The 23905-nt window shown below is 42.7% G+C and overlaps 7 protein-coding genes across 10 annotated transcripts; 4 read left to right on the top strand and 3 right to left on the bottom strand.

Moving 5' to 3' along the window:
* The first annotated feature begins 993 nt into the window (after positions 1-993).
* LOC111075496 lies at positions 994-3327 on the top strand. Its single transcript, XM_022368815.2, has 3 exons — positions 994-1044; positions 2864-3092; positions 3168-3327. Coding segments are annotated over exons 1-3 (324 nt in total). The 5' UTR covers positions 994-1042; the 3' UTR covers positions 3261-3327.
* Positions 3328-3626: 299 nt separating this feature from the next.
* On the bottom strand, positions 3627-11892 carry LOC111075477 (WD repeat-containing protein 75). Its single transcript, XM_022368795.2, is given in 8 exon segments — positions 3627-4103; positions 8570-8946; positions 9021-9231; positions 9233-10181; positions 10242-10420; positions 10486-11140; positions 11201-11581; positions 11638-11892. Coding segments are annotated over 8 exon segments (3204 nt in total). The 5' UTR covers positions 11730-11892; the 3' UTR covers positions 3627-3743.
* Positions 5746-8183, top strand: LOC111075479. Its single transcript, XM_022368796.2, has 2 exons — positions 5746-6148; positions 7805-8183. Exons 1-2 carry the CDS (start codon positions 6059-6061, stop codon positions 7946-7948), a joined length of 234 nt encoding a protein of 77 aa, XP_022224488.1. The 5' UTR covers positions 5746-6058; the 3' UTR covers positions 7949-8183.
* A 344-nt stretch (positions 11893-12236) lies between the features above and the next one.
* LOC111075473 lies at positions 12237-23515 on the bottom strand. Of its 4 annotated transcripts, XM_041596293.1 has the most exons (6): positions 23469-23484; positions 23317-23412; positions 13448-13625; positions 13066-13402; positions 12884-12991; positions 12237-12824 (listed from the first exon to the last, which is right to left on the bottom strand). In XM_041596293.1, exons 4-6 carry the CDS (start codon positions 13072-13074, stop codon positions 12249-12251), a joined length of 693 nt encoding a protein of 230 aa, XP_041452227.1. In that variant the 5' UTR covers positions 13075-13402; positions 13448-13625; positions 23317-23412; positions 23469-23484; the 3' UTR covers positions 12237-12248. The 4 variants fall into 4 exon arrangements, 3 of the variants coding, with proteins under 3 accessions (XP_041452227.1, XP_041452228.1, XP_041452229.1); XM_041596294.1 differs by having other exon boundaries at positions 13066-13382; positions 23317-23515; XM_041596295.1 differs by having other exon boundaries at positions 13066-13227; positions 23317-23515.
* Positions 15181-15882, bottom strand: LOC111075472 (protein CutA homolog). The gene has a single exon (XM_022368789.2). The coding sequence runs from the start codon at positions 15804-15806 to the stop codon at positions 15291-15293; it is 516 nt and encodes a 171-aa protein (XP_022224481.2). The 5' UTR covers positions 15807-15882; the 3' UTR covers positions 15181-15290.
* Positions 16582-18360, top strand: LOC111075471 (malectin-B). The gene has a single exon (XM_022368787.2). It carries the CDS (start codon positions 16771-16773, stop codon positions 17884-17886), a length of 1116 nt encoding a protein of 371 aa, XP_022224479.1. The 5' UTR covers positions 16582-16770; the 3' UTR covers positions 17887-18360.
* LOC111075474 lies at positions 18598-18867 on the top strand. Its single transcript, XM_022368792.2, has one exon. It carries the CDS (start codon positions 18723-18725, stop codon positions 18855-18857), a length of 135 nt encoding a protein of 44 aa, XP_022224484.1. The 5' UTR covers positions 18598-18722; the 3' UTR covers positions 18858-18867.
* Positions 23516-23905: the final 390 nt, after the last annotated feature.

The raw sequence follows: 23905 nt of genomic DNA, 5'->3' as shown, positions 1-23905 counted from the left end.
AAAAATTTCATGGGGAAATGAGATGTGCATAAAACAAGCAGCGGTAACAGCAAAAAAACATCTTCAACTGCCACAACCTTGAAACGGTTTAAAGAGTTTCACACTTTCAAAACTTAACGATCACCTGCCTCAGTCGCCGGCTAAAACGTGTAATGAGCGAATGTTGAGTGCAGACGGGGTCTTTTTTTGGCTCAAGTTTCACATCAAGGTTCCCCTCTCACTACTACTATATCTGATCTGTCATCACGGTAGCTCTACACGACAAAACCTTACTTGTACGATTACGATTCTGAGTTCAATACTCAGCGTCTTCGTAAGTGCTTCTGTTTTGATAAATACAAATTGGATCAAAAATGGCACCATTCCATTCCATTCCATAGCTACAGTACAGTACGAACTCAAGCTCATTTTAACGGTTCCTATTTTCCATTACGCATTACGCCACCCGTTCTCATCGTTCTCATTTTAATGGTTCCAAATCCCCATTCCCAATATCCCATCCCATTCCCTTCAAGCTTGAAAATTGGTTCAAATATCTCTACCAATTTGTACAGATATGTAGACCTGCACTAGAAACTGAGAACATTCCTTTCGCTGACCCACAGTCAGTACTTTTCCTACACAATCTACACAATTTGTACTCTTCCGATTTCCCATTTTGCAATCCCCTATCCGATTACCCGCTACCGTTTTGTAAGAATGAAAATTGTAACAGATGCGTAAATATATTTCCTCATTGTATGCAAAATATAAACAAATTTGTGGACTCTGTAGAATAACAATACTAACAATACGTCAATCTTTGTCAATTAACCACATGACCCAAATTTGGAATGTTGGAATGGAATGGAATGAAGAGTCGACTACATACATACGAGTATGTAAAAAAGCGAAAACTGCAACCGACTCTCGGACACTGACGCCAATTGGATTCCATTGACCTAATCAGACACAGACACGGAGACGGTATGACGGGTGATGGGTGAAGGAGACTGAGACGGGATGGTATGGGACAGAGACAACCACAAAGCGTAGTAGCAGTATGTAAGTAAGTAAGTAGTTGTCCCCGTCCCAGTCCCAGTCCCAATCCCAGTCTCTGTGCCCAGTAACAACAACCACAACAACAATTGAGTGGCGTACACAAAATAAGCATGAAAACCTGAAAATACCAGCACATTTTTGGGGAGGTTGTGGAGGAGAGTGTTTCGCTGGCGTCTTTTGCGCATGCGCAAAACGGCAGAATTACATAAGACGTTTTGAGGTCCGTCCGATGGTCGGGTTGGTAACCGAAAGCGAAATGCAACCCGCCCAAGTCATGGGACATCAGTTGGGTGTGACCAAGAAGACAAAAATGGTTGGTGGGGGGGGTCAGTGAACTGGATTGTGCATAAGGCAGGGAGATGATTTTGAGGTCGTGGGTTGAGAGAAAAGGTGGCTGAAGATTTAATCGTAGAGCTCAAGGTTGTGATCTTGTTTCTGTTTCAGTGCTATTTAAATTATGAGATCTCTTGGGATATTATAGTTCATTATTTTCTGCACAAATGTATGGGAAAACCATCGCCCTAGAATCGTTTAGATATTAAATGGAATGAAATGGTTTCTTCAGATTCTTTTAACACATAGACATATCCTCAAAGAGAAATACTTTTGCCTGACATTCGTATTTTCAAGCAAGTATAATAATAATAAATATTTAAATCCGATTTTATCAGTATTACTAGTATTAATTGTTAATAAATAATTCTTAAAGGAAGTCCTTATATGAATAGGGATAAAATGGATAATTATGAATGCTCTTCCCTTTGGTTAAATTAAGAGTCTGTCTAGAATTGGGTAACTTACATCTAGTAGATAGTCTTAGAATATATGTACATATATCACAGTTTTCGTTCCTAGTTCTGTCGAAATAGATTGTTAGGATGTGAATAATTTTCATTCTCTAAAACATTTAAAGTAAATGGTTCCACAGCCATACATGCCTAGTTCCCCCATGAGACTGTTAAAATACAGATCAGTTACAGATGCTCGAGTATCTTATGTATAGTCGTATCGTAGCATTGTAATTCAAGTGATTTGCATGCTCTTGCATCATACAATTTTCCCCGTTTCGTACGAGTATGGAAATCGTAAAAGTCCAGCAAAGCCTTTGGCTCTAAAGTGGCTGATGATGATCAGCCACAACGGCAACAAATCATGACTTGGCCAAAAGCAAAGGGCGGCCAGAAACACACACACATTGAAAATGCCAGTGCTGCCAGTGGCAATATCAAGTCCAAAACTTACATCACCGAGGGGCAAGCGCTGCAGCAAGAGGCATGTGGCTGCGGCGTCACTGCCGGTTATCCAATTAAAAGCAAAGATCAGGGATCTTTTTGCGACCAAACTGGGACGAACGAAAGTACCAACTAGCCACCGAATGACGATTGGCAAAAGCAGAGATTTTTTTCCTACACGCAGCACGCGACATCTAGGAAATGACTGGCCACATGACAACCCAACTGCAACTGCAACAGAGAGAAATAGAAACTGCCACAGACGGAGTCGAAGTCGAAGCCAACAGTCAGCTGACTTGGCCAACAAGTTGTCCCGATACATGGGCCTGGTACTGGTACTGGGGAGATCTGTGAAAAGCCGGTCATTTAGGCGTGGACTGGACTGGGGACTTGGGAGAGCTCTTGGGGGAACATGCGTGTGCCTGTGTGTGTGTGTGTGTGTGTGTGAGTGCGTGACAGGCGGAAACTTGTAATATTATATGCACGCCACAATTATGTAATGATCATCATAATAATAATTTAAGTCGAGCAAGTGGAAATAGCATTGTGATCTCAACACAACTCAAGTCTTCTTCTCCCCCTTGCTTAAGGTGCCTGCCCCGTCGACTCATCTGGTCGGTGGCCATTGTCTACGTGGGTTACTCAATGCTGATCGAGGCACGTCCCCAACCTCAGCGGGATCTCCAGCACATTGCCGTAGTGGAGAATGCCGCCTGGGAGCAGACCCTGCCACAACAGTTCCAGAATCCCTTCTACAAGACACCCAGGGTCAGGGATGCTTTGGCCAGATCCAGTTGGTTTGGGCCTGGCGAAGAGGTGGTATGTTTCATCAACTGCAAAAAAACCATTATGCAGTATTTATTTCATAAATGTATATACTTTTATTTCTTTCAGGTCTATGATCGTCAGGCTGAGAAAATTCCACGTATGGAAATATATAATGTGTTATCCCATGCCGGTCTGATACCACGCCGGCGTTTCTTTTAAATATTTTGCATCTATCAAATTATGTTATGTACACCAATATGAAAATAAAAATCGCAGTCATTAGTTTAGGAACAAAATGGATCCAAAATTTGTAGAATTTAATGGTGTGTTTAATGTTCCACGTTAATAGCTTAAATTCTTACAGAGATTTTTTGTAAGTTTCTTTTGTATTTTAGCGATTTTTTAAGAGCAGATTTGATAGATAGATCTAATATAACTGTCATGGCGTCCCGTGTCGCTTTAGGGGCAGAGACTTGACAGAGTTATATGTTACACATGGAATAGCAAGCAATTATTTTTCAAAAATCCTCACAAACGACCTGAAAATAACCCTAAAAAAAAGAAAACAAAAAATTCCATTGTGCACAAATGACTTTTGTATTATATCAATAATTGTTTTGCTCTAAAGCTCAATGTCTTATACAAAATATAGAAAAAAATATATAGGATTTTTTTTTTAAAACAACTACTTGGGTATTGTGTCTACATTGATAACCTCAATTGTTTTTTCAGGCCCGTGATAAGCTTCAACCGATGGTCCAGGGCCTGTTGATCCACCACATCCGTGCTGAGGGGCTGCTGCTCCTCCTCCAGCTCTGCATTTCGCTCCAGCAATGCCTTTCGCACCACCAGTGTGGCCTCTTGCTGGCCATCGTTCTCATCCTCTACGTCACTGTCCTCGTGGGACAGTCCATTGCCATTGGTGGTGCTACCGTTAGTCTCCGCAGCCGCTGCAGCAGCGGTAAGCCGCGAGGTCGAGTCCGCCGGAATCAGTAGCGACTTGACAAACTCTCCGCAGATCAGGCTCATGGCGGGCATCGTGTGGGCGGACAGATTGACAAACTGTAATAGATAAATGAACATTAATTGGCATTGACCTTGCTGAAGTTCACAATAAAGTGTGTAAGTGTGTTAGTGGTGTGTGTTTATTATTATTATTTTTCGGTTTTTTTCGGGTGTCGAGATTGCGGTTCAAGTTCAGTCGTAGTCCCAGTCCCAGCACCCAGCACCCATCACCCAACACACAAGACCTAAGCCTCGCTCGACAATGTTAATCACATGATTATCGTACCCCTCAAAAGAGGGTAACATGATTTAGAGCTGATGTTTGCAATGCTAAGGCGGAACTATCTACGGATTTACAGCAGGAATGGGATCAACCAGTCGTAGGAGAGCTCTTTTCTTATGATAATGCCATCGAACTTAATATATTTTTACTCGAATTTCGCATCGAATCACTTAAAGGGTATCTAACTCTGCGACCAGAAAACAAACATTTCCTTCTTGTATTTTTTTGTTTGTCGTCTGTCATTGCCTGGGGTTTGTGCGACGCATTCATAAACTGCTCGAGCCCCCGAGTGGATTGTCTATTAACCTTCGCGCATGCGCTTGGCCATCCACTTTGCCATTGTTGCTCCATTTTAATGCAAAAATTGTTTAAACAACAAACAATCGATGTGCAAACATGTGACCGAATGGCCGAATGTCAATTGTAATTGTTTGAGTGCCACGATTGCAAAATATCTTGTTGTTTTCCTCAGAAAATTAATTAAAGAATAACTCAACAGGAAGCGAACAATCATTTGTGACTCAATACATGAATCGTCATCGGCGGCGATAACCGAGTACACAAATTGAGTTGACTTCCAGCTTTCCGCAAGCTTGAACCGACTCAAACTAGAATAAACTCTTAGAATTATAATGACAATGGCTAATTATAATTACGGCAAGTGCCAGGCCCCCTCGCACAAGCAACTATTATTACACCTAGCAACACACTGGCGGAAATACACACAGTCCAATAGAGCGATCCTAATTACAAACATATTTTGGCCAGTAAAATACAGAAAAGAAAAGTAAAGTGTCAAAAGCACGCAACGGCCATGCCGGGCTGTCTGCCCTACGCATAAACAACAAATTGAGTAACGAAGTCGGAGCGGGGAGCGCAAGGAGAGAGAGAGAGAGAGGAAAAGTTTCATTCAATGCACAGTGGGTGATTTTCTGAGTTTTTATATATTTATTTCCCCAAAAAGTAAATGGTCAACAAATCCAGGTTACAGCGAAAACTGCAAGTGAAGCTATGTACATATTTCATATTTAAGTTGCTATAATGCTATATGTACATATAAATATATGTAAATAGAAATAATAAATATAAATTAAATAATGTTCCTCAAGTTCTTAGAGCACAATATCAACTATTTGTTCCACTGTCCAAATGGGGGGCTTGACTGCCCGCCTGCACTGCACTTCCCATTCACAATAGCTCCACCGGCAGCCGTAGCTTAAGAGAAAGGAACAGGGCAATAAAGAGCGAGCGCATCGCTCAAACAATAACAAAACGAACTTTACGAGCCACGAGCGCGGCTTTCGTTCCGTTAGAATTATGAGAGCGGAGCACGCACGAAGCGGCTGGCCTGGTGCTCGTGCCCGTGGCCGGCTGCCGCCGAGTATAAATGGCGAAGTGCTTCGCCGACAAATTTACACTTTACCGTTTTATTTCGCACAAACAACAAGCAGGCCGGAGCAAGTGCAAGAAAGAGCGGAAGCGCGTGCCGCTAAAGTTTACGGAAATAAAATTGAAAACAAAAAAAGTTCAAAGCACAAGCGCCCCCAAGAGTCTTGTTTGTCCTTTTCATCAACTGCAGCAGCTGACCAACAATAGCGCGTCGATTCTTATTAAACGATTTACGATCCAATTAAACAACAATTTACACCAAGAGAGGGAGTGAGTGGTGGAGTGGGAAGTAGAGCCAGAGAACAGAGAAGGAAGAGTCACCCAAAAATAAGCGTCGAAAATGTGGCCCAACTTTGTTGCTGTCATTTCCATGCTGTGCCTTGCACTCGTCGCCATCGCCAATGCTGGACCCGTGCCAATTGTGAATGAGGTGAGTGAGCGGGAAAGGGAGAGCCAAAGGAGTTGTGGGGAGCACAGCAGAGGACATATGTATGGGGAAGAAGAAAAAAGATAAGGGAGTAAAGCAGTACAATTTAGGGAATGGCAAAGAAAGCAAAAGAAGTGCAATATAAAAGATGGAATATATATAAAAGAGGACACCAATTCGAAGAATAGGAGAAAGAAAAACAAGTTCAGCACAACAGGGGACATAAGTTTAGGAGGAGCAAAGGAGGGCATCTTTTTGGGGCAATGACTTCACTGAAATTCTACGGAGTGGGCGGGAAATGCAACCCAATGCGCGGCAAGTACGGAAGTGCAGCCCCCTCAAATGACTAGTGGGCGTTGAAAATTTTCTCAAGAAATAAACTGCAGCCTTAATTAAAAGATTGCTTTCTAATTAAAACATGAGACATAATAAACAAGAAATAAAGGGTAGCTTTAAGCATTAACATTAAGCTATATGAGATTTCAGACCTTTAAGAAAAGTAGTGGAATATATTGGGTTTTTTTTTTATATCAAGAATATCTGAAAATAAGTACGTATTTATATGGTACTCGTTTAATCATCAATCCGGATCTGAGCGGTTCCAAATCCAGCAATAACTGATAGAAAACTGGGCAACTTTTAGTTGGCATAGAAACAACCAGAATGTCTTTAAGCGACTCGTTTGTTGCTACTAATTCAAGAAAATTTCTTCTTCCTAAAGTCGAAAGCCCTCTAACACCTTTAAGGTGTGTGCTGCTTATCCTGCTTAAAAGTAAACATCCTCTTCAAAAGGGTATAATAACTTAATCATTGAGCACGTTTACGTCGTGTGTTGTTAATCTGTGTAACTATATATAGCTGGGGCGAATCAAGTAGACAACATCTGTAGAAGTATAGTAGACAGAACAGTTTCTACGAAAATTTCGTGTATGGGGATCAACCTTATCAATGTCTCTCTGTCTCTGTCTTTGAAGATCAGACTTGACCTTTGATAGAATAAACAAAGTGATTAACAATTATACAAATATAACAATTGATTGTCAGGCGGATGGATTTCTTTGGAAAAAAGAAGAACAAAAATAAAACTGAGGAATACCCCCAAAAAAGTGCAAAGTTCTCTGATGATTATAATCATAATTAAATAATTATTCAAGTAATAGAATACTCGATACAATATTGGTTAGGAGGGATTAGATGATCGTTTACACGTGTGTCTTTAATATCTCAGGCACGAGACTGCATAAATCGCATATTATTCAGTTGCTAGGCTGCTGAGTGATTATTGCGCATGATTTAAAAAAATTTCTAAGCAAAAAACCAATTGAAAGGCGCGTCCAAAAATAAAATCCACTTTAGGGTAAATGTCGTTATAAATCTCAATGGAAATTATTCAAATTTAGTGCCCAGCCGGCACAAAAGATCATCCCATAACAGAGAGATTAAAGGGTGCCCCCGTGGGGGAGAACAAAGAAGAGAAGTAGGCAACAGTGTAAAATATTTGAATAGAGATGTTCCAAAAGTAGATCCAAAAACTCTGACAACCTTTCTGCTAGCATATAATTACAAAAAACATCTGTTAGAGATATTCAAAATAGATTACAAAATTCTAGTGGTGCATTTTCTGTTGTTACACAACTCATATAAATCTCTTCCTTGCAGCACCAACAACTGATGCCGAAGGTGCCCCAATGGCATTGTCTGCGCTACTTCAAGCACGACGTCTTAATGATGCGTCGCTGTCGCCATTTGCGTGTACCAACGGCGCCACGGCTGGGCGATGTCCTCAAGCGAAAGAAGAAGTAATCGGCATCGATTCAACAAACGACAATCATCGTCAATACTCCTTAAACGACTGAGCAATTGCTAAAAATATAGCCACAAAATGGAGATTTTTATACCCAGACCAAAGCTAAACCATACTAAAACATATACGAGAAACTAATTATTAACTAACGATAAGTCTAACCCATTGTACTTCATAGATGCGTAAGGTTTCAATAAAAAAAAAAACAATAACTAAGAGACAATAACTGTTTGTCAACTGTAAGACAGTTTTCGAAGGTGATACCCATAAAAAAGTCGCATAAGCGAATGCTGAAAAAGAGACGTGTCTGACGCGTTGTCGTAGTTTCAATTTTTTAAGTGGATAAATTCTCAGATGACAAGTGCCCTGCGAGATATTTCTACCCTCGCGTATACCAAAGTCTATAAAATACCAAGATATTGCCATTTTCGAAAGAAATTCCCATTTCAAATTTTCGTTTGTTGCTTCGTGAAAAATTTTTTTTGGTCTATCGGCTTCGACAATGCCTTGAGCAGCCTCATGCAACATCTTAGTAATTGTAATCCCTGCTTATACTTACTCGTACAAAACTCTAAAAATCTTTTAACATTTATACACATATTCCGATAGCAAAAACTTACCGCACTGACAGCACTATGCTCGCCCCGACCCACTATCAGGGGTCCACTACTCGAGTTCTCGAGGGCATCCAGTTCCTTCTTTTGTTGCCTCACATGAATGCCAAAGGTGGCATGCGTCAGCAGGTTCTCGGTGACGGCGGGCGACGGAGCAAAGCTTATCGGTGCTGGGGCATCATCGGATGGACTCTGGCCGGGCGTCGCGAGGTAGGCAATCTCCTGCGTGTGGGTGAGCATCAGGAGCGTGGACTGCGCCTGCCAGTCCAGATTAATGGAGTTCTGTTTGGGCTGACGGCGAGGCAGCCAGGCCAGGCCATAGGTCTTGGGCAGATTCCTGCGCTGGTAGAGCGGCAGTGGTACATTCGGCTGGAAGACATGCACTGCAAAGAACGATTGATTAGGTCTCTTGGTTACTCTTGGTCTCTTCCCATTCCCATTCCCATTCCCAACTCACATTCGTCATTCCTCGTGATGACGGCCATTAGATTCGTCAGTGGATCAAAGGCCAATTGCCGCACGGAGAGCTTGAGTCCCGCCTGCAGGCGCAGCGTCAGCAGGTTCCAGATCAACACTCGCGAATCTGTGCACACTGCCACCAAATGGCCCTGAGAGCCGGCACCAAATTGCACATGCGATATCTGCGCCAGTCCTTGCATGGGCGCCGCCTGCGGGGGGTATTCTCTTGGGTGCTATTGTGTCAAGATGCCTCCGCTTGGCCGGCGGCTGCTTCGGTGTGGTGTTGTCATCCAGCTTGAGTATGCTGAACAGAGCCATTACATCCGTTTGCACCAGATCCTCATAGCTCTGTCGCCGTCTGCCTAGCTGATCCAACCGATGCTTGGCCTTGTAGCGATGCCGCGTGTGCAGGCGATGCAAACGTGCATCCAATTTCCTAAGGCGCACTCTGGTGGCCTCTGGTCGCACCACACACCGCTGCAGATGCTCCATAAGCTGCTTCTGAAAGGCGAGGGGCACACTGCACTCGATGCCAAAGCGTCGCAGTAGCTGCAGCTTCTGGTGGAGGGACAGCTCGGACATTTTCATAATGTACTTGTACACCGACTCTTTGCTGGCCGCCTCAGGCTCCTTTATTTGCTTCCCCTTCACTGGGGGACCCACAATCATATCCTTGGCCTTCTCCACCAATGTCTTGTCGTCGCTGCTGCATAGGGTCTTCAAGATGGTCCACAGCTGCTGCCGCTGCTGAATGAGCTCCTTGCGGGCTCCATTTAGCGTTGTTTTGGCCAGACGCAGCTGCGCCTTCGACACTACACCGTCTAGGCCTGGCGGGCAGCTGAGAGAGTGTAGCGGCAGGCAGGGATTCCTGGCATCGTACAGCGCCAAAATGTTGCCATAGCCCACAGCCAGCAGAGAACCATCCTGGGAGAAGCAGATGGAACCAATGGGCAGGTTCCTGTAGCTCGTCTGGGCCAAGCAGCTCCACATAATGCCGCGCCTGTAAATGTTCTCGGAGTCGGTGATGCCCCACACCTTGATCACATTATCCTTGCCAGCAGTGGCGCAACGCAGATTGTCCACTTGGAATTGATTGGAGAAGATGATGTCCTTGAAGCCCTGCTCATGCGGCAGATTAATTTCCGTGTTCAGAATATAGCTATAAATATTTGTGTTTTAGCAAGGGATAAACATTATTTCTGGTTCTGGTTACGTGTACCTCTGTAGCTTTTCATTGTATTGCCAGAACTTGAGACGCACTTCCGGAAAGTTCTCCAAATCATTGTACACCTCGCCAGTGGCCATCCAATTGATGTTGAATGCGGCACGACTCACACGGGTATTGTACACAATCAAGCTATCCTCATGGCTGTGTATGTTATTGTCCACCACGCGAAGCTATCAAAAAAGCAACTAAAATGTAAAGAAAGGAAAAAGGGAAGCCACAACAAAAAGCAACTCACATTGTAGAGCAAATTCTTTGTGTATGCCGAATAGAACTGCAAATGTCCTGCCCTGCCATTGAGTACCAACGTATTGGTACGCGGATTCAAACGCAACCCCAAAGGGAACTTGCTCCTGCCCGTCTGATCCTTCACCTCGTATGTAAAATGCTGCACCGTGGACTTGATGATGCTATTGCTGCCTCCCAGCAGCTGTATGGCATTATCCTCGGTGCACACGAGCACATGCTCATTGTCAGCGCTCACCACAATGTGGCGTATGGCACTGGCCATGCGGGGCAAGTACCTACGCTCCTCGGGCCTGTCCAGGGGCCATTTGACCAACACAGTCTCATGACCACCGCTGTAGAGTGTCGCCCCGGATGGGGAGAAGGCCAGGCTGGTCACCTCCGTGTGATGCCAATGAAACAGCGCATTGGTCATGGCTTCGCGCTGCTCAAACTGCCGCCAGACAAAGATGCGTCCCACTGTGTCGGCGGTGGCTACCACCTCCTCGCTGGGACTCATGCGGACACACGTAATGGGATTCTGGTTGGCATTCTTGTAGCGACAGAAGTTCCACGTTTCATAGTTGATGAAATACACATAGAAACCCTGGGCCAAAATGATGTACTTGAACTCACCCTTGCCCACATCCACAACGGGTGTACGCAGTCTGCAAAAAGGCCACTCAAATTAGAAACCGAGTTCAACCGAAATTAAACCAAAAACTCACTTCAATTTGAGGCCACACTTGACCTCGAGCTTCTCCCCAGTGTTTGTGTTGACCACAAACCAATCGATCTGCTTGCCACTCTTCCGCTTGACCGTCACAAAGGCGCAAGCGGTGTCGCCGCCCCTGTACAGATTCATCAGGTTGCAGGTTAAAATTTGCAAGTCCCCCAGTTTAAGGGGCACCGATTTCTTGAGAACGCCCGCCCGCCAGTTCCAGCGCAACAGCTGGCCAGTGCTCGTGCAGCCCAGGAGCAGCTCTGGCTGCTTCTGGTCCAGCTCCAGGCTAATCAGTGGAGCCGTGGCGTCGTCCAGGACGCGGGTTAGCTCACCCGTGCTGGTCACATAGACCTGAACCTTTTGGCCGCATCGTACAAAGATAAATCTAAAGGAACAAGGTGTGGTAAGTACTTGTGAGGTCTTTGGCTGACTTTTACTAACCTTCCTTCAGGTGAAAAGACGGGCGGATGTTCCACAATGTTGCCGCCAGCCAAATACTGCAGCTCTAGTCGGTCTTCTTCGTCGAAATTCATGGCTGCCTGGCGGTGTTAGGGTTGCTAGCCGACTCTTTAGTGCGTGAGCACTTGAAATGTAGTTGAAATGTACTTGTTTTATGCTATTATAACTACTTTTTCTGAATTATTTCCCAACAAAAGTTCCATCACAGCCAATGCACGTGTAGCGGATAGGATTTTAGTGTTGTAAAGTGTTGGTCTGCAGCTGTTAACAGCTAAAAAGAAGTGCTGTAAAGAGTTTTTCATAGTTCAGCCCTGGAAATATGCTGAAATAGGTATATTTTTGCAGGCCAGCCAGTATATTTTTCTAGAAATATGTACGTATGTACTGCCATTGACGCATTAATACTGTGTGCAACGGTAAACACGAGAGGTGCGGCCATGGCCCCAGCGTCAGTCGACACCCAGTTGACCGTGGGAAAAAAAATAAATAATAATTAATTAAGGAACATTTATAATTAATTTATTTTTATAATAATTAATACAGTTAAGGAACATTATAATTAATTTATTTTTATAATAATTAATATAGATAAATTAAGATAATGGTGTTAACGAGTAATTTCTGCGAATTTGGACGTGTTTAACAACAATATTATGCCAACAATACGGGTGACGTAGTATAATGGGTCTTCTTTTAGCTCTGCCATTTGGTGAGCCTGCGTAGTTGCGTACGCCATAATTTCGTTCATTGTGCTTCTTCAGGATGCGGCCCATCATTTCAAATTTGCTGGAGTCGATGCGGGAAACATTTAGTGGAGATCTATTCGGCGTCGAGAAGTACTTCTCCACCATCTTCCGGATGGCCTCCACCTCGATCCTATTTCCATCGTCGGTCGGCGTCCCTGAGAATATTTCCGCCCAATTAAGGGCAGTATATTGTTGCTCGTATAACTTCTGTACCGTTGCATCGGTGTTCAGGTGTAATGCTGCAACATTTCGCTGGTGGAAGATATCCCAAATGACTGGGTACTCCTGTGCAGCCGACCTTAGGGCATCCATATTCGATTTATTATGGTCGGACACAATGGCCATTAGATTTTTGTCCAGGCCCAGTTTGGAGATTTGCTTCAAAACGATCCTAAGAGCCGATTTTATTTTATCCTTGCCAAGCTTGGATCTACGGTTTGCAGCTATATCAACATATATAAAAGCGAGATAATTCAACTTACCACTCGGATATATACATAGGTAAATTTGCTGCCGTCCAAGTAGATGGCAGCGAAGGCCAGCACCCTCATTTTAACTTTGCCCTGACCACTTGGTGTCCTTAGGCATGGCTGAAAATATTAAATAAATATATATATATAAATGTTTGAATTTTACAAGTAATATTAATTAATTAAACACTTACGATACGCATTAAATAGTACTCGTCAAAGTACAAAAAAAGGGGTTTCTTTTGAAGGAACCCAACGATTACAGCATGTTTACTTTCCCTCGGTGCATCTCATCCAGATGCGCCGGACGCTCCAAAAACTTTATAAGCCGCTTAAGTTCTCCAACATTTGTTGTCCTATCAAAGGTTAAAAACAAATACTCCATGATATTTTTAATTTTTGGTGTTCTTGGAGATTCGGTCGACCCTCCCGCTCCGCTATGAGCTGATGACGGCGGCATGTAGTTGCCATTGTGGGCATACTCTTCGGCTATGGAGGTATTGAAGAAAATCTCCGCTCCCGACGAGGCGGCTGTTGCTGTGAAAATAAACTTTTAAATAAATAACACTTTTTTACCTGATCGTGGCGTCTGCTGCTTCTCCTCGTCGTCGGAATCCGCCAAACAGGCGCCCACCAGCTCCTCAAATGGCATGGAGTCTGCCTCATTAAGGGACGACGCTTGGGAGGCGCGCTTCGATATTTGACCACTTAGAGACGACACAGAATTATTCATATCACTGCTCGTCTTGGTCCGCTTTAACGATAAAGAAAGCCGATTAGCCGATATGTCTGAAATCGATATGTCTGCAATCGATTTCTCTAAATATCTTCACTGTTTTTTCTACAGTTGTTGTGATTTTGAACGTAAACCGCCAACATGAATTTTTAGAAATGTCATACTGTCAACGTAACAATAAAAAAATATTACAATCGGGCCGATTCCGATGAGGAGGAGGGGGACAAGGAACAGGACCGAAAAAAACAGGATGATTCATCATCAGCGGCGAATGAACTCAATGACGAAGATGAACACGAACGGGAACAGGAACGGGAACAGGAACAGGAAGATGAACAAGTTGATGAACGGCACGGAGCATGGCCACCTGCAGACATGGAGGACACCGCCCGGGAAGTCTCCGACATTGAATCGCAGTCGACATCGGGGACGGTCTCTACACCGTCGACCACATCAAAGGCCTTATCAGCGTGGTCCAGGTCTAGCTCAAATGCTTGCTTACTCCATCCTATGGAATGCTAATGAAAAAGACCGTGGGAAGCAAATATTGAACAGAGCAAATAAAAAAAAAAAGATTATTTAAATCACATGGCAAGCTGCTGTCAAAAATAATAGTGGAATATTTTGTCAAAAATAGGCTCCTTATGAGCAAACGAAATGCCAGAAATTTGGCCAAGACCATAAAAATATTTTATCCATTTGGAAATCAAAATTGGCAAGATAAATTGTATCACAGATTTCGAGGAGGAAACGAATACAGGAGGCATATAAACGAAGAATGGACCAACTGCTGTATTACAGAACAGAACAGATAAATTCTGTAAATTTGATTCTGTTCATTTCATTATTATTATTATTATTCATCATTCCAATGTTCAATGTTTCAATCATCATTAATATAAGTTCAATATATTATAAACGATACGCGGTGTAAGATGTTTTCAGTATGGATGGCTTATTGGGATCGGCGACAGCTTTGGCCAGTGATTGAGTGCATCTTCGAGATGCCTGGCTACCAACTAATTATGACTAAATGGGCCTCACCTTTTCCAAAATTAACTGATCTGGTGCTATTTCCCTGTCCGTCTGCCGTTACAATGGAAGGATCGAAGAGCCCAACATTCTCTTGCGCTGGTGCTGGCGCTGGTGCTGCCGCTGGTGCTGCCGCTGGTGCTGGCACTGTCGCTGTCGCTCGCGCTGTCGCTGACGCTGCTTCTCCAGCAGGTGTGCAATGATATAGGTATTTTGCATTAAAATAACGGCACATAGTTTTTTTCTTCTTTCTATATCCATTTCGCTCGGAATTTTTATATTTTTTACCGGGTTATTCTTCTTCTTATCCTCCTCCTCCTCTCCTCATCTCTTTCTGTGTTGCAGTTTCAACACTGTCTGAGCCCTGACCAGTTGTCCGCGTTTTGCAGCACTAGTTACAAACAAAAAAATAAAAATAGGAGTCTTCAAAGTAAAAGAATCTTGTAGAAAATGTATTCATCAATCGATGAAGATTTAAGAATTTTGACGCAGTTCGGGTGAAAGATATTGTGGTCGTTTTGTTTTTTAAGTAAAGACAAAGGGGGTTAAGTGGCCATAGTTCGTTTTTTTCCTCGGTATATTTTGAAAATGTTTTTGTTTTTTTGTTTAATTCGAAATATATTCATTACATATTGTATGTTTGGGTATAGTTTAGTCTTTGTTCTTCTTCAGTTCCGGCACTGTCTGTGCAATCCAGTTCAAATAGGTCAAATTGCCATTTTCTATGGGAATGGAGATCACCTCGGGGACACTGTGAGGATGATTCTCGCGGACGAACTTGCTCAGCTCGTCGATGCGCTCCGTGCGAGTCTTGATCATCATCAGATACTCATCGTCCTCGGTGACTTTGCCCTCCCACATGTATATCGACTCGATTTTTGGTATAATGTTGACACAGGCGGCTATTTTACGGTCTATGATGCCGTGCGCCAACTTCTTGGCCGACTGCTTGTCCGGTGTGGTCACAAAGGCCACCGAACTGCTGCCGGCAATGTAGGATGAATCACAAGTCTGCTGGTCTGTCATTCTGGTCGGAGAACACAACATCCGCTTGTTTGGTCGTGGCGAGGCGAAGGCTTTCCGGCTTTTGACAGCAGCAGCAGCACTGACGATTAGCAAATTACGCGCAAACAACCAGCGGGAGGGCACATTGCCCCTATATTGCATTAATTATGCACTTTGCACAGCACCGCAAATGCAAAAAAACAGCAAAAAACATATGACAAAGTATATTTTGGTATATTGTTGAGGGTCAGTCACACTGTTCTTGAACTAGGGCTGGGCTGCCAAGTATTTTGAAAATATCGGCGATATATATATTTTTTTTTTTGATAAAATATCTGAAAAATTTCAATGTATTTGATACTTTTAGTTTTTCAATATAATTGCTGAAATCGAATTCCTCGGTATAAAATATATTATGTATGGTTTCTTTTTTGTGCTAATCGCTCTCCCAATTATAGCTATATGACATCAGACTTTGATAACTTAACAGCAGGAAAAATAGAGATGGCTCTGTGGGAAATGCTGCAGTCAGAGCGAGAGAACTATATGCGGCAAGCTCTCTTCCCAGTTGAGCTGGGTGCAGCGGTTAATCGATTGTTTTACTTTGCGGATGCAATTTTGCTGGCTTTGTGGCTGTGTTTTGCTTGAAAACATCATTTTTAAGCAAATGGTGCCTTCAGCTGTGCGACTGAAAGCCTGAGACGTGTCTAGAGACGGCTAAGAAAAATAATTTTGCGTTTTGCCTCGCATGCTATCTCTCTCTTTGCAGAAAATTCAACAGTCTATCTCCTAACACCTTACCGTAACTGTTAGTAGCTGAACAGTAGCAAAACATCGAAAAAATATAAAAAAAGATATCATTTTGTGGAAAAAATAACACGATATAAATATATTTTTATTTTGAAAAAATATCGATATATTGATATTTTGATGTTGATATTCGACAACCCTATCCTGAAAATAACTAATAAAAAAATATTGTTAATGGATCAATTGGGCTTAAATCCACTGTGCAGTTAAGGATTCAATTAAAGCTCCGATCGGAGCCACGTGTCGCACCAACGAGTGGACGCCCCCAGAAAAGAACCGCAGAGCAGTGCCCGGCGGTAGCCCCAAAAAACTTGCCATGAAGAAGAAACTCAAATTAACAACAACAAAAACGGCTGAGAACATGTGCAACGTAGCATGCAGCGATGGCGGAGACTACTTGCAGGCAAGTGGTACTAGTAATGCTGGATGCAGACGAGTGCATCCCATGGTGCTGCTGTTGCTCATCGGCAGCTGCTGCTGCCTCGCCACGGCCTCCGCCGATCCCCTGAAGGTTGTGTACGCCGTGAATGCCGGCGGTGAGGAGCACACGGACCGCAATGGCATTACTTACGAGGCGGATCCGCTGAAGAATGTGGGCATTGCCTCGGACTACGGCAAGCATCTGCTGATGATTGGACGAACGCACGAGCATGACGAGATGCTGTATCGCACGGAGCGCTACCACACGACGACCTTTGGCTATGACTTCCCCACCGATGGCGACGGTGATTATGCGCTGATAATGAAGTTCTGCGAGGTGTACTTCGATGCCCCCGGCCGCAAGGTGTTCGATGTGCTGCTCAATCGCAAGCACACGGTCATTCGGCAGCTGGACATCTACGAACAGGTGGGCCGTGGCTCCGCACACGACGAGATTGTCTACTTCAAGATCAACAACGGGCGACTGCACTACTTGGGCGAGGTATCGGATGTGCGGAATGGCCAGCTGCGGCTGGACTTTATCAAGGGAGCCCTGGACAATCCCAAGATCAATGCGTTTGCCCTGCTCAAAGGCGACATCAGTCAAATTCCCACATCGGAGGCCAGCACAAGGATTGGTCCGGAGAAGCCCAATCAGCAGGGACAGCAGGAGCGTGTGGTGCGCACTCAACGCGACGATATAGACGAAGATGATGAGGATCTAGACGATCTGGATGAGCTGGAGGAGGAGGACATGCCCGAGCAGTATGCACCACCACCACCACCACCACAGCAGCAGCAACAACATCAGCAGCAGCAAAAGCCACCACAGCAGCCTCAGCAACAGCAACGCCAAGAGCAATCCCAATCCCAGACGCCCGACTCGAAGCGCGCGTTTAGCGGACCACGTCAGCCCAATCCCTATTCGATGGACGACTCTTCCATATTGCTTCCAGTGTTTATCGCCATCGGGGCCTTCATACCGCTGCTTTTCTGCCTGTGCAAGCTGTGATCCACATGGGAACGATCTTGGTGCAGAGGCATGTTTGATTTATTGCTTTTTGTGATTTTTGATAAAAGACTTAATTATGTACTTATCGTTTAGTTTGTACGTTAGGCATACCCTAGAGACCCTCCTTCCTTTCCTTTACTTTCCTTACCCTTCCCTTTATTGCCTTTGCATTTGCCACAAGACGCACAGATCTCCTCCTCTTTCCCCCATATACGTATATTTCCTATCTTTTATAAACCTAAGTCCGTACATATTTATGTATGTGTGTTCCTTTTGTTGACTACTGCCGTTCCAGGCTGAGTGTACTTAAACATATTGTAACTCGATTCTTCCAAACATATTAACTTAAATTTTAGTCGGTTTTGTTCTATGGAGAAATGTGCGCACAAATTCTAAGCGGTTTTGGGGCAGTTTTGCTTGAAAACTGTTTAAATTTTGAATCGAAATGAAATAAAGAATCAACCTTGTTTGTTATGAAGCAATATCGTGTTTACGCTTTTTCAATTTCTTTTAATTTTTGAATACATATTTTTGATTCCTAAAAAGATTTCAACTTCAACTTGAACATCAAGAAAAAATTTAAATATGTTTCAGAAATACCATTATTTTATACATTTTGCGACGTCCCATATGCCAGTCGATTGCTCTGCACCGATACCTATCGAACTGGTTGTATCATCCCTGGCAGACATCCTGCTGCATGCAAGACACAAGAGAGAGCGTGGGCAAACAAAATAGGTCCCTTATGCTCATGACTTATACCATTGCCAGCAAGGGTAACGGTAGAGAAAATTCAGTCATCAGTGCGCCGTGGCTCCATCTCCATCGAATTGGCAATGAAAATGTCCACGCGCCAGTTCTACTTCAGCAAGTACACAAATTTCCACAAAAATCACATCAAATTGGTTGCTGTTTATATGAAAACGGCAAATCTAATGCAGATCTTTAATGTGCTAAAGCGTTCACTTTAAGCAGGAGCAGGCCGTCGCCCTGCTCTGCCGGACGGACTGTCGCTCCCTTCCGTGGTTGCCCCGTTGCCGTTGCCGTCGCCGCCTTAGCGACACTCCCCCACTTCCTTCCTCCCCCACATCCAACAACAAATATCGGGCTGTGCGTGTGTGTTTGTGTGTGAAAGTGTATTACATAGTGCTATTAATACTGAGAATCCCGTTATGTTAGTGCCATAAGACGGTAAAAAGCAGGATTTAAAAGAAAAACCAAAAGTCAAGGATATCAAAGAGTTGATCATTACTGATAAATTAAAGGCTTGGCAAATCTATAAATATTTAAATAAATATATATAAGGCGTATCTGTGAGCAAATCTAAAATACTAACGGTAAGTTACATGCTCCCTCTCCCTCTCCCACTCTCTCTCATCCTTATATAATAAAAACAATTGTTCGGTCTAGACAGGAGCTCATGTCCCCAATTGCATAATAGCTGGCCATAAATCTAGTTATCACTGTGGCCAAGACATAAATCCTAATGGTCCAATTCAAATGGTAACCATCAGAAAGAAAAAAAAACATCCCGTCATCGGCTTTTGTAAAAAAAAGGATGTCTCTCTCTCCCTTCTTTGTAAATTGGGCTCTCTCAAGTTAAGTTCACAAAAGGTGAGGCGTTCTCTTGTTTGTTTCCCATTGTGTCTCTGGTTCTCTTGCACTCAAACAACTGCAGAGAGAGTTTCACCCTACCTTAATACAGCTTACACTCTCTCCCCTTTTGTGTGGCGCTCGCTCTCCCCCACGCCAATCGGCAAACAGATGTTTTTGCTATCGAATGCGCATGTAACTGAAGCGCGCCACTAGTACGCGTAACGGTACCTAGGCCAAACAAAAACAAGTTGACAATGCCGGACGCCCAATGCCGATGTTGTTTTTACGTCACACATTGCTGCCTTTTACCGGGTCTCTGCCTCTGCCACTGCATCTGCTGCTGCCTCTGCCCCGGTCTTTGCATCTGCCACTGTATCTTCCCCAGCCTCTGCCTCTTGCCCAGACTCTGGCACTGCCCCTGCAGCTTCCTCTGCTGCTACTGCAAGAACAATAATAACGGCGTCTCACAGACGCAGCTGCATCCAACGCTCAAAAGTGTGCTATGGTTTTTGTATGAGCTTTCAGTGTGCATATGTGTGTGCAGTGAATCTGAGTGTGTGTGTGTGTAGTTTATATAATGATAAATGAGCCGCAGGGCGCCATGTTTCGTTATTGTACCGCTGTTGTTGTTCCTTCCAACTGCCTCCTGTCCAAGTAAATAACTTTGTTTTGTCATGTGGACAATGGCATCGAAGCCCAAAAAAAGAAATTGCAGGGCTGACCTTCGACAGAAATGAACTTGAAAGACAGAGGGATTGAGATACCCTTGAGAAAGGTAATCCTTTGATCTTTATTAAGCAGTCAGTCAGTCAGAAGAAGGTTAAGCTTCATTTTTTAAATCATCAGTAACACTTTTGCTGTTAGATTTGTTAAAAGTTGTTTGGACGGTAAGGAATTTAAGTATTAACGTATAATGTGTAAATTCTGAAGAGCATTTTGTATATTGCATTGCAATGGGAAAGACTTTCACAACAAATTTTCATTCGATTTCTTAATATCATTCATTCATAAATAATCCCCTTAATGAATAAATTTGGCTATCTAGGACTCCCTTATCTTCCCTTGAGGGAATCCCAAGAATCTTTTTCTTAAGATAACCTAGTCCTGCAAAGACAGCTTTCACTGTAAATACAAGTAGTTTTCCCCAGAGAAATGTTAGCTTCCTGTTTCCTTGGCAAATGGAGTTTACTGTCATTCGGATTATTAGTTTTTGGCAGTCGTTCTCTTCTGCGGCAAAGCCATTACTATTGTCTATTTGTCACGCCCCAAACGTCCACTGCTACAGCTCAAGTTTTGTATTTTCCCCTGATTTACAAATGCTGCTGCGTGGGGCTCCTTCAATGTCCGTTCGTCCTCCGTCTGTTGTCCTTCCTCCATGGTCATTGCAAAAGTATAATATGCAATAAAATCGTTGTAGTAGTATTCCATTTGCTATTATGGAGAGTGGGTCCCATCCCCTATCTGTTTGTCTGAAGGATATGGCGGGTATTGGTAGGGAGAAGCCGCCTGATTTGTACGTCTGTCTCCAGCTGGCATTTTGCTATTTTCGGTTCTGCTGTGTGTTTGTGTGTGCGTCCTTGAGCAACGCCTGACGCTTACATAATATCCCGCCGCAGCAGTGCCTCCCACAGTGTTGGGGGTTTCGGTTTGAGCAATATTATTATTATTATCATGATGTTTTTCAGCTGAAAGTTTAAGCCGCACGCACACTTTGCATTCAAGTCTAATGAACCTGAAGTATGGTCTTGCTCCTCATTGAGGCTCTTTGAGAGAGAGAGAGACTTCTTGAAGGCCAAAACTTTTCCCACAAAGTTTTTGTTTTTGTGTTGGTTTTTCTTTTCGTTTGTCTTTGAGGCACTTTGGGGGATTTCCTTTATGCTTTATCGAATTGTCAGCAATTCCCATTGTTTTTCCCTGTGCACAGGAAAAATTTAGCTAATTTTTGGTGAAATTGGAATAGAAATGGTTTTTATTTGTGAATTGATGATAATCGGATAAATATTTCTTTTTGGCAGAATTCGCATAATAAAAACGACTTTAATCGCCATAATTGAGAAATATATTTTCTATCCATTCAAATATTTGAGATATCCATATTTTATCATCCTTCCCAGAATATCTCCCAATTTAGCGGCGGGTTGGCTTTTTTAATGTGGAAGCAATTTGAATTGTTTTTGCAATTCTCTAAAATTCTCTTTTGCAGCATTCGCTTGTATGTCTCGAGTCAAGCGATGGCAGCAGTTGGGAGTAAGGACGAAAATAGGTCTGTTGATGATAGAATACCGAAGTTTAATGAGTTAATCTTTTTTTTCTTTGGCAATTTCCCGAGTGTGTAAAAGTGAAAATTTGTGACCAAGTAATGACCGAAGCAAAATATATTTACACTGAATGAAACCAATAACTGCCCAGATGGCAGGCCTCGCATGGCGCCCGAAGACTTGTAAAAGTTTATACTCTTGTTTGGCTTTTAAAATAAATACTAAATACATACTAATAAACTAGCACATGAATAAAGTGCTGATCAAGGCACAGTATCTCAACTGTGAGTGGGAAAAACCTGTACAAAAAATGTACGAGACGTTTTTCAAAGGTTTCAGCAACAACTAAGAGTATGAAACAAATCTAATCAGGATTATTCTGCCATTGTCAGTGCTGGAAATCATTAGCAAAATTATATACTCACCATAATAGAAGCAATTTCGTTCTTCTTTAGGCAGACAGAAACGGACGACGCAATTTCGTAAGGAAATCTTCCAGTGGATTGTCCTTAGGATTCAATGATGTGCACTTAGCCTGCAACCGTTCAAGTACAAGGATAATGTGTCCAGCAAAGCACTGAGAGAACTATACTGCTGAGATGCTACGTAATATGAGTGGGAGGGAGGTACTCCTAGATAGATGGCTGCACCCACGCGAATGGCGAATGTCGGTAGCCAACCAACCAATCGATATGGAAATGCCACGAACCCTACAACTACATATATTGAAATGTTTACCAACCAAGTGCAGCAGCAGAACACACAGGCTTGCAATTATAAGGGAATGGCAAACGTGTTGTTATCCTTGCCAGAGGACCCAGCCCAGCCCATGCCCACGCTGGTGCATTGTTATGCACACAAAAAAAATCAATTTCAACTGCAGGAAACTCACTTGCTCCTTGCGTTTCGGCTCGCCAGTTTCCTCAATTATACCACATACATTTTCATTAAAACGACAAAATTGGAAAGGAATTACAAAAGAAATGGGGGAATTCAGAAATTTCTCGTTCATATCCCAGAAACCAATTAAAAACGTGTCGAGCTTCTGTACCTGAAATTACCGGATATCTATTTGCGACAGATACTAGTAAATTCGAATTATAGATAAATGCGACTTATAGAATTTGCGGAACACGAAAATTTTACAGTAGAATCTCACAAACTGGAGCTGTGATTTAAATTTCTGGAAGCTTGTTTTTATTATCCACAAAGCTTTGCTTATTGAAGTAAAAATAAAACTAGGCTAAAACTCACCGAGTTATTCGTCGTGTGTAAAATTTGGTCAAATGCAAATGAAATTTTATACGTTTGTGCTAATTTGGGTCGGTTACTGACCTCAGGTCAAAGTTTAAATTAAATTAAAAAATTGGAAAATAACTAAACTGTTTTTTTATTAATATAATCATTAAATTTAAATGTGTTCAATTAATTACATATTAATAAATACAAACTTCTTTGTGCCAAAATAAAGCTTGCGTAGCAAACAAGCTAGCAAGCCAGAGGAACAATGTGGTTATAATTGTATTGAAATCCAGCAATGTAAAGTGGAAAAGAGATTTCTCTGGCAATTTCTTACCTTGATTTAATACACCTTGGTTGCCGGCTTTTGCTTCTGTTATCAAGCGCTCTCAGTGCTACGATTTGCTCTCTTTTGGTGGTGGGATATCCATATCTTCTCGAAACATCGGTATTATCGCAACAATTTTCCAACATTCCATTCCCACTTACGTTTTTTACTGTTGGCAACATTCATTTGTATTAGCAACATTCTGCTACCCTCAGGGAGATGGATAATATAGAATTGTTAAAATGTTTTCCATGCCAGGCTCCAATGATGGCAGAAGCTACTCAGTATCTATTTTAAAGCCATCTCAACGAAATGATTCAGTTTATTGTCTTTTTATGGAGGAACAAGAATAGGTACGTATATAGTATATTACAGAGTTGCAGCATTAATTAAAGGAAATTGGGTATAAAGAAGTCCATCCTACCGTTTGACAAGCAACAAGTGTTCAAATTACGTAACATTTCATTCCCACTTACGTTCTATGATTTTATATGTTGTGGACCTTTTCTATTTAAACCTTATTTTCTCAAAAATCCAATAAAAAGTTGTCCTTAAAATTACCCAATCTTCTAGAAAATTAATACATCTATCTGATACA

This window comes from Drosophila obscura, unplaced genomic scaffold (genome assembly GCF_018151105.1).
Source record: "Drosophila obscura isolate BZ-5 IFL unplaced genomic scaffold, ASM1815110v1 contig_14, whole genome shotgun sequence".
Lineage (NCBI taxonomy): Eukaryota > Metazoa > Arthropoda > Insecta > Diptera > Drosophilidae > Drosophila > Drosophila obscura.
The sequence above is the reverse complement of the archived record's forward strand: the minus strand, read 5'-3'. Positions and strand labels throughout refer to the sequence as shown.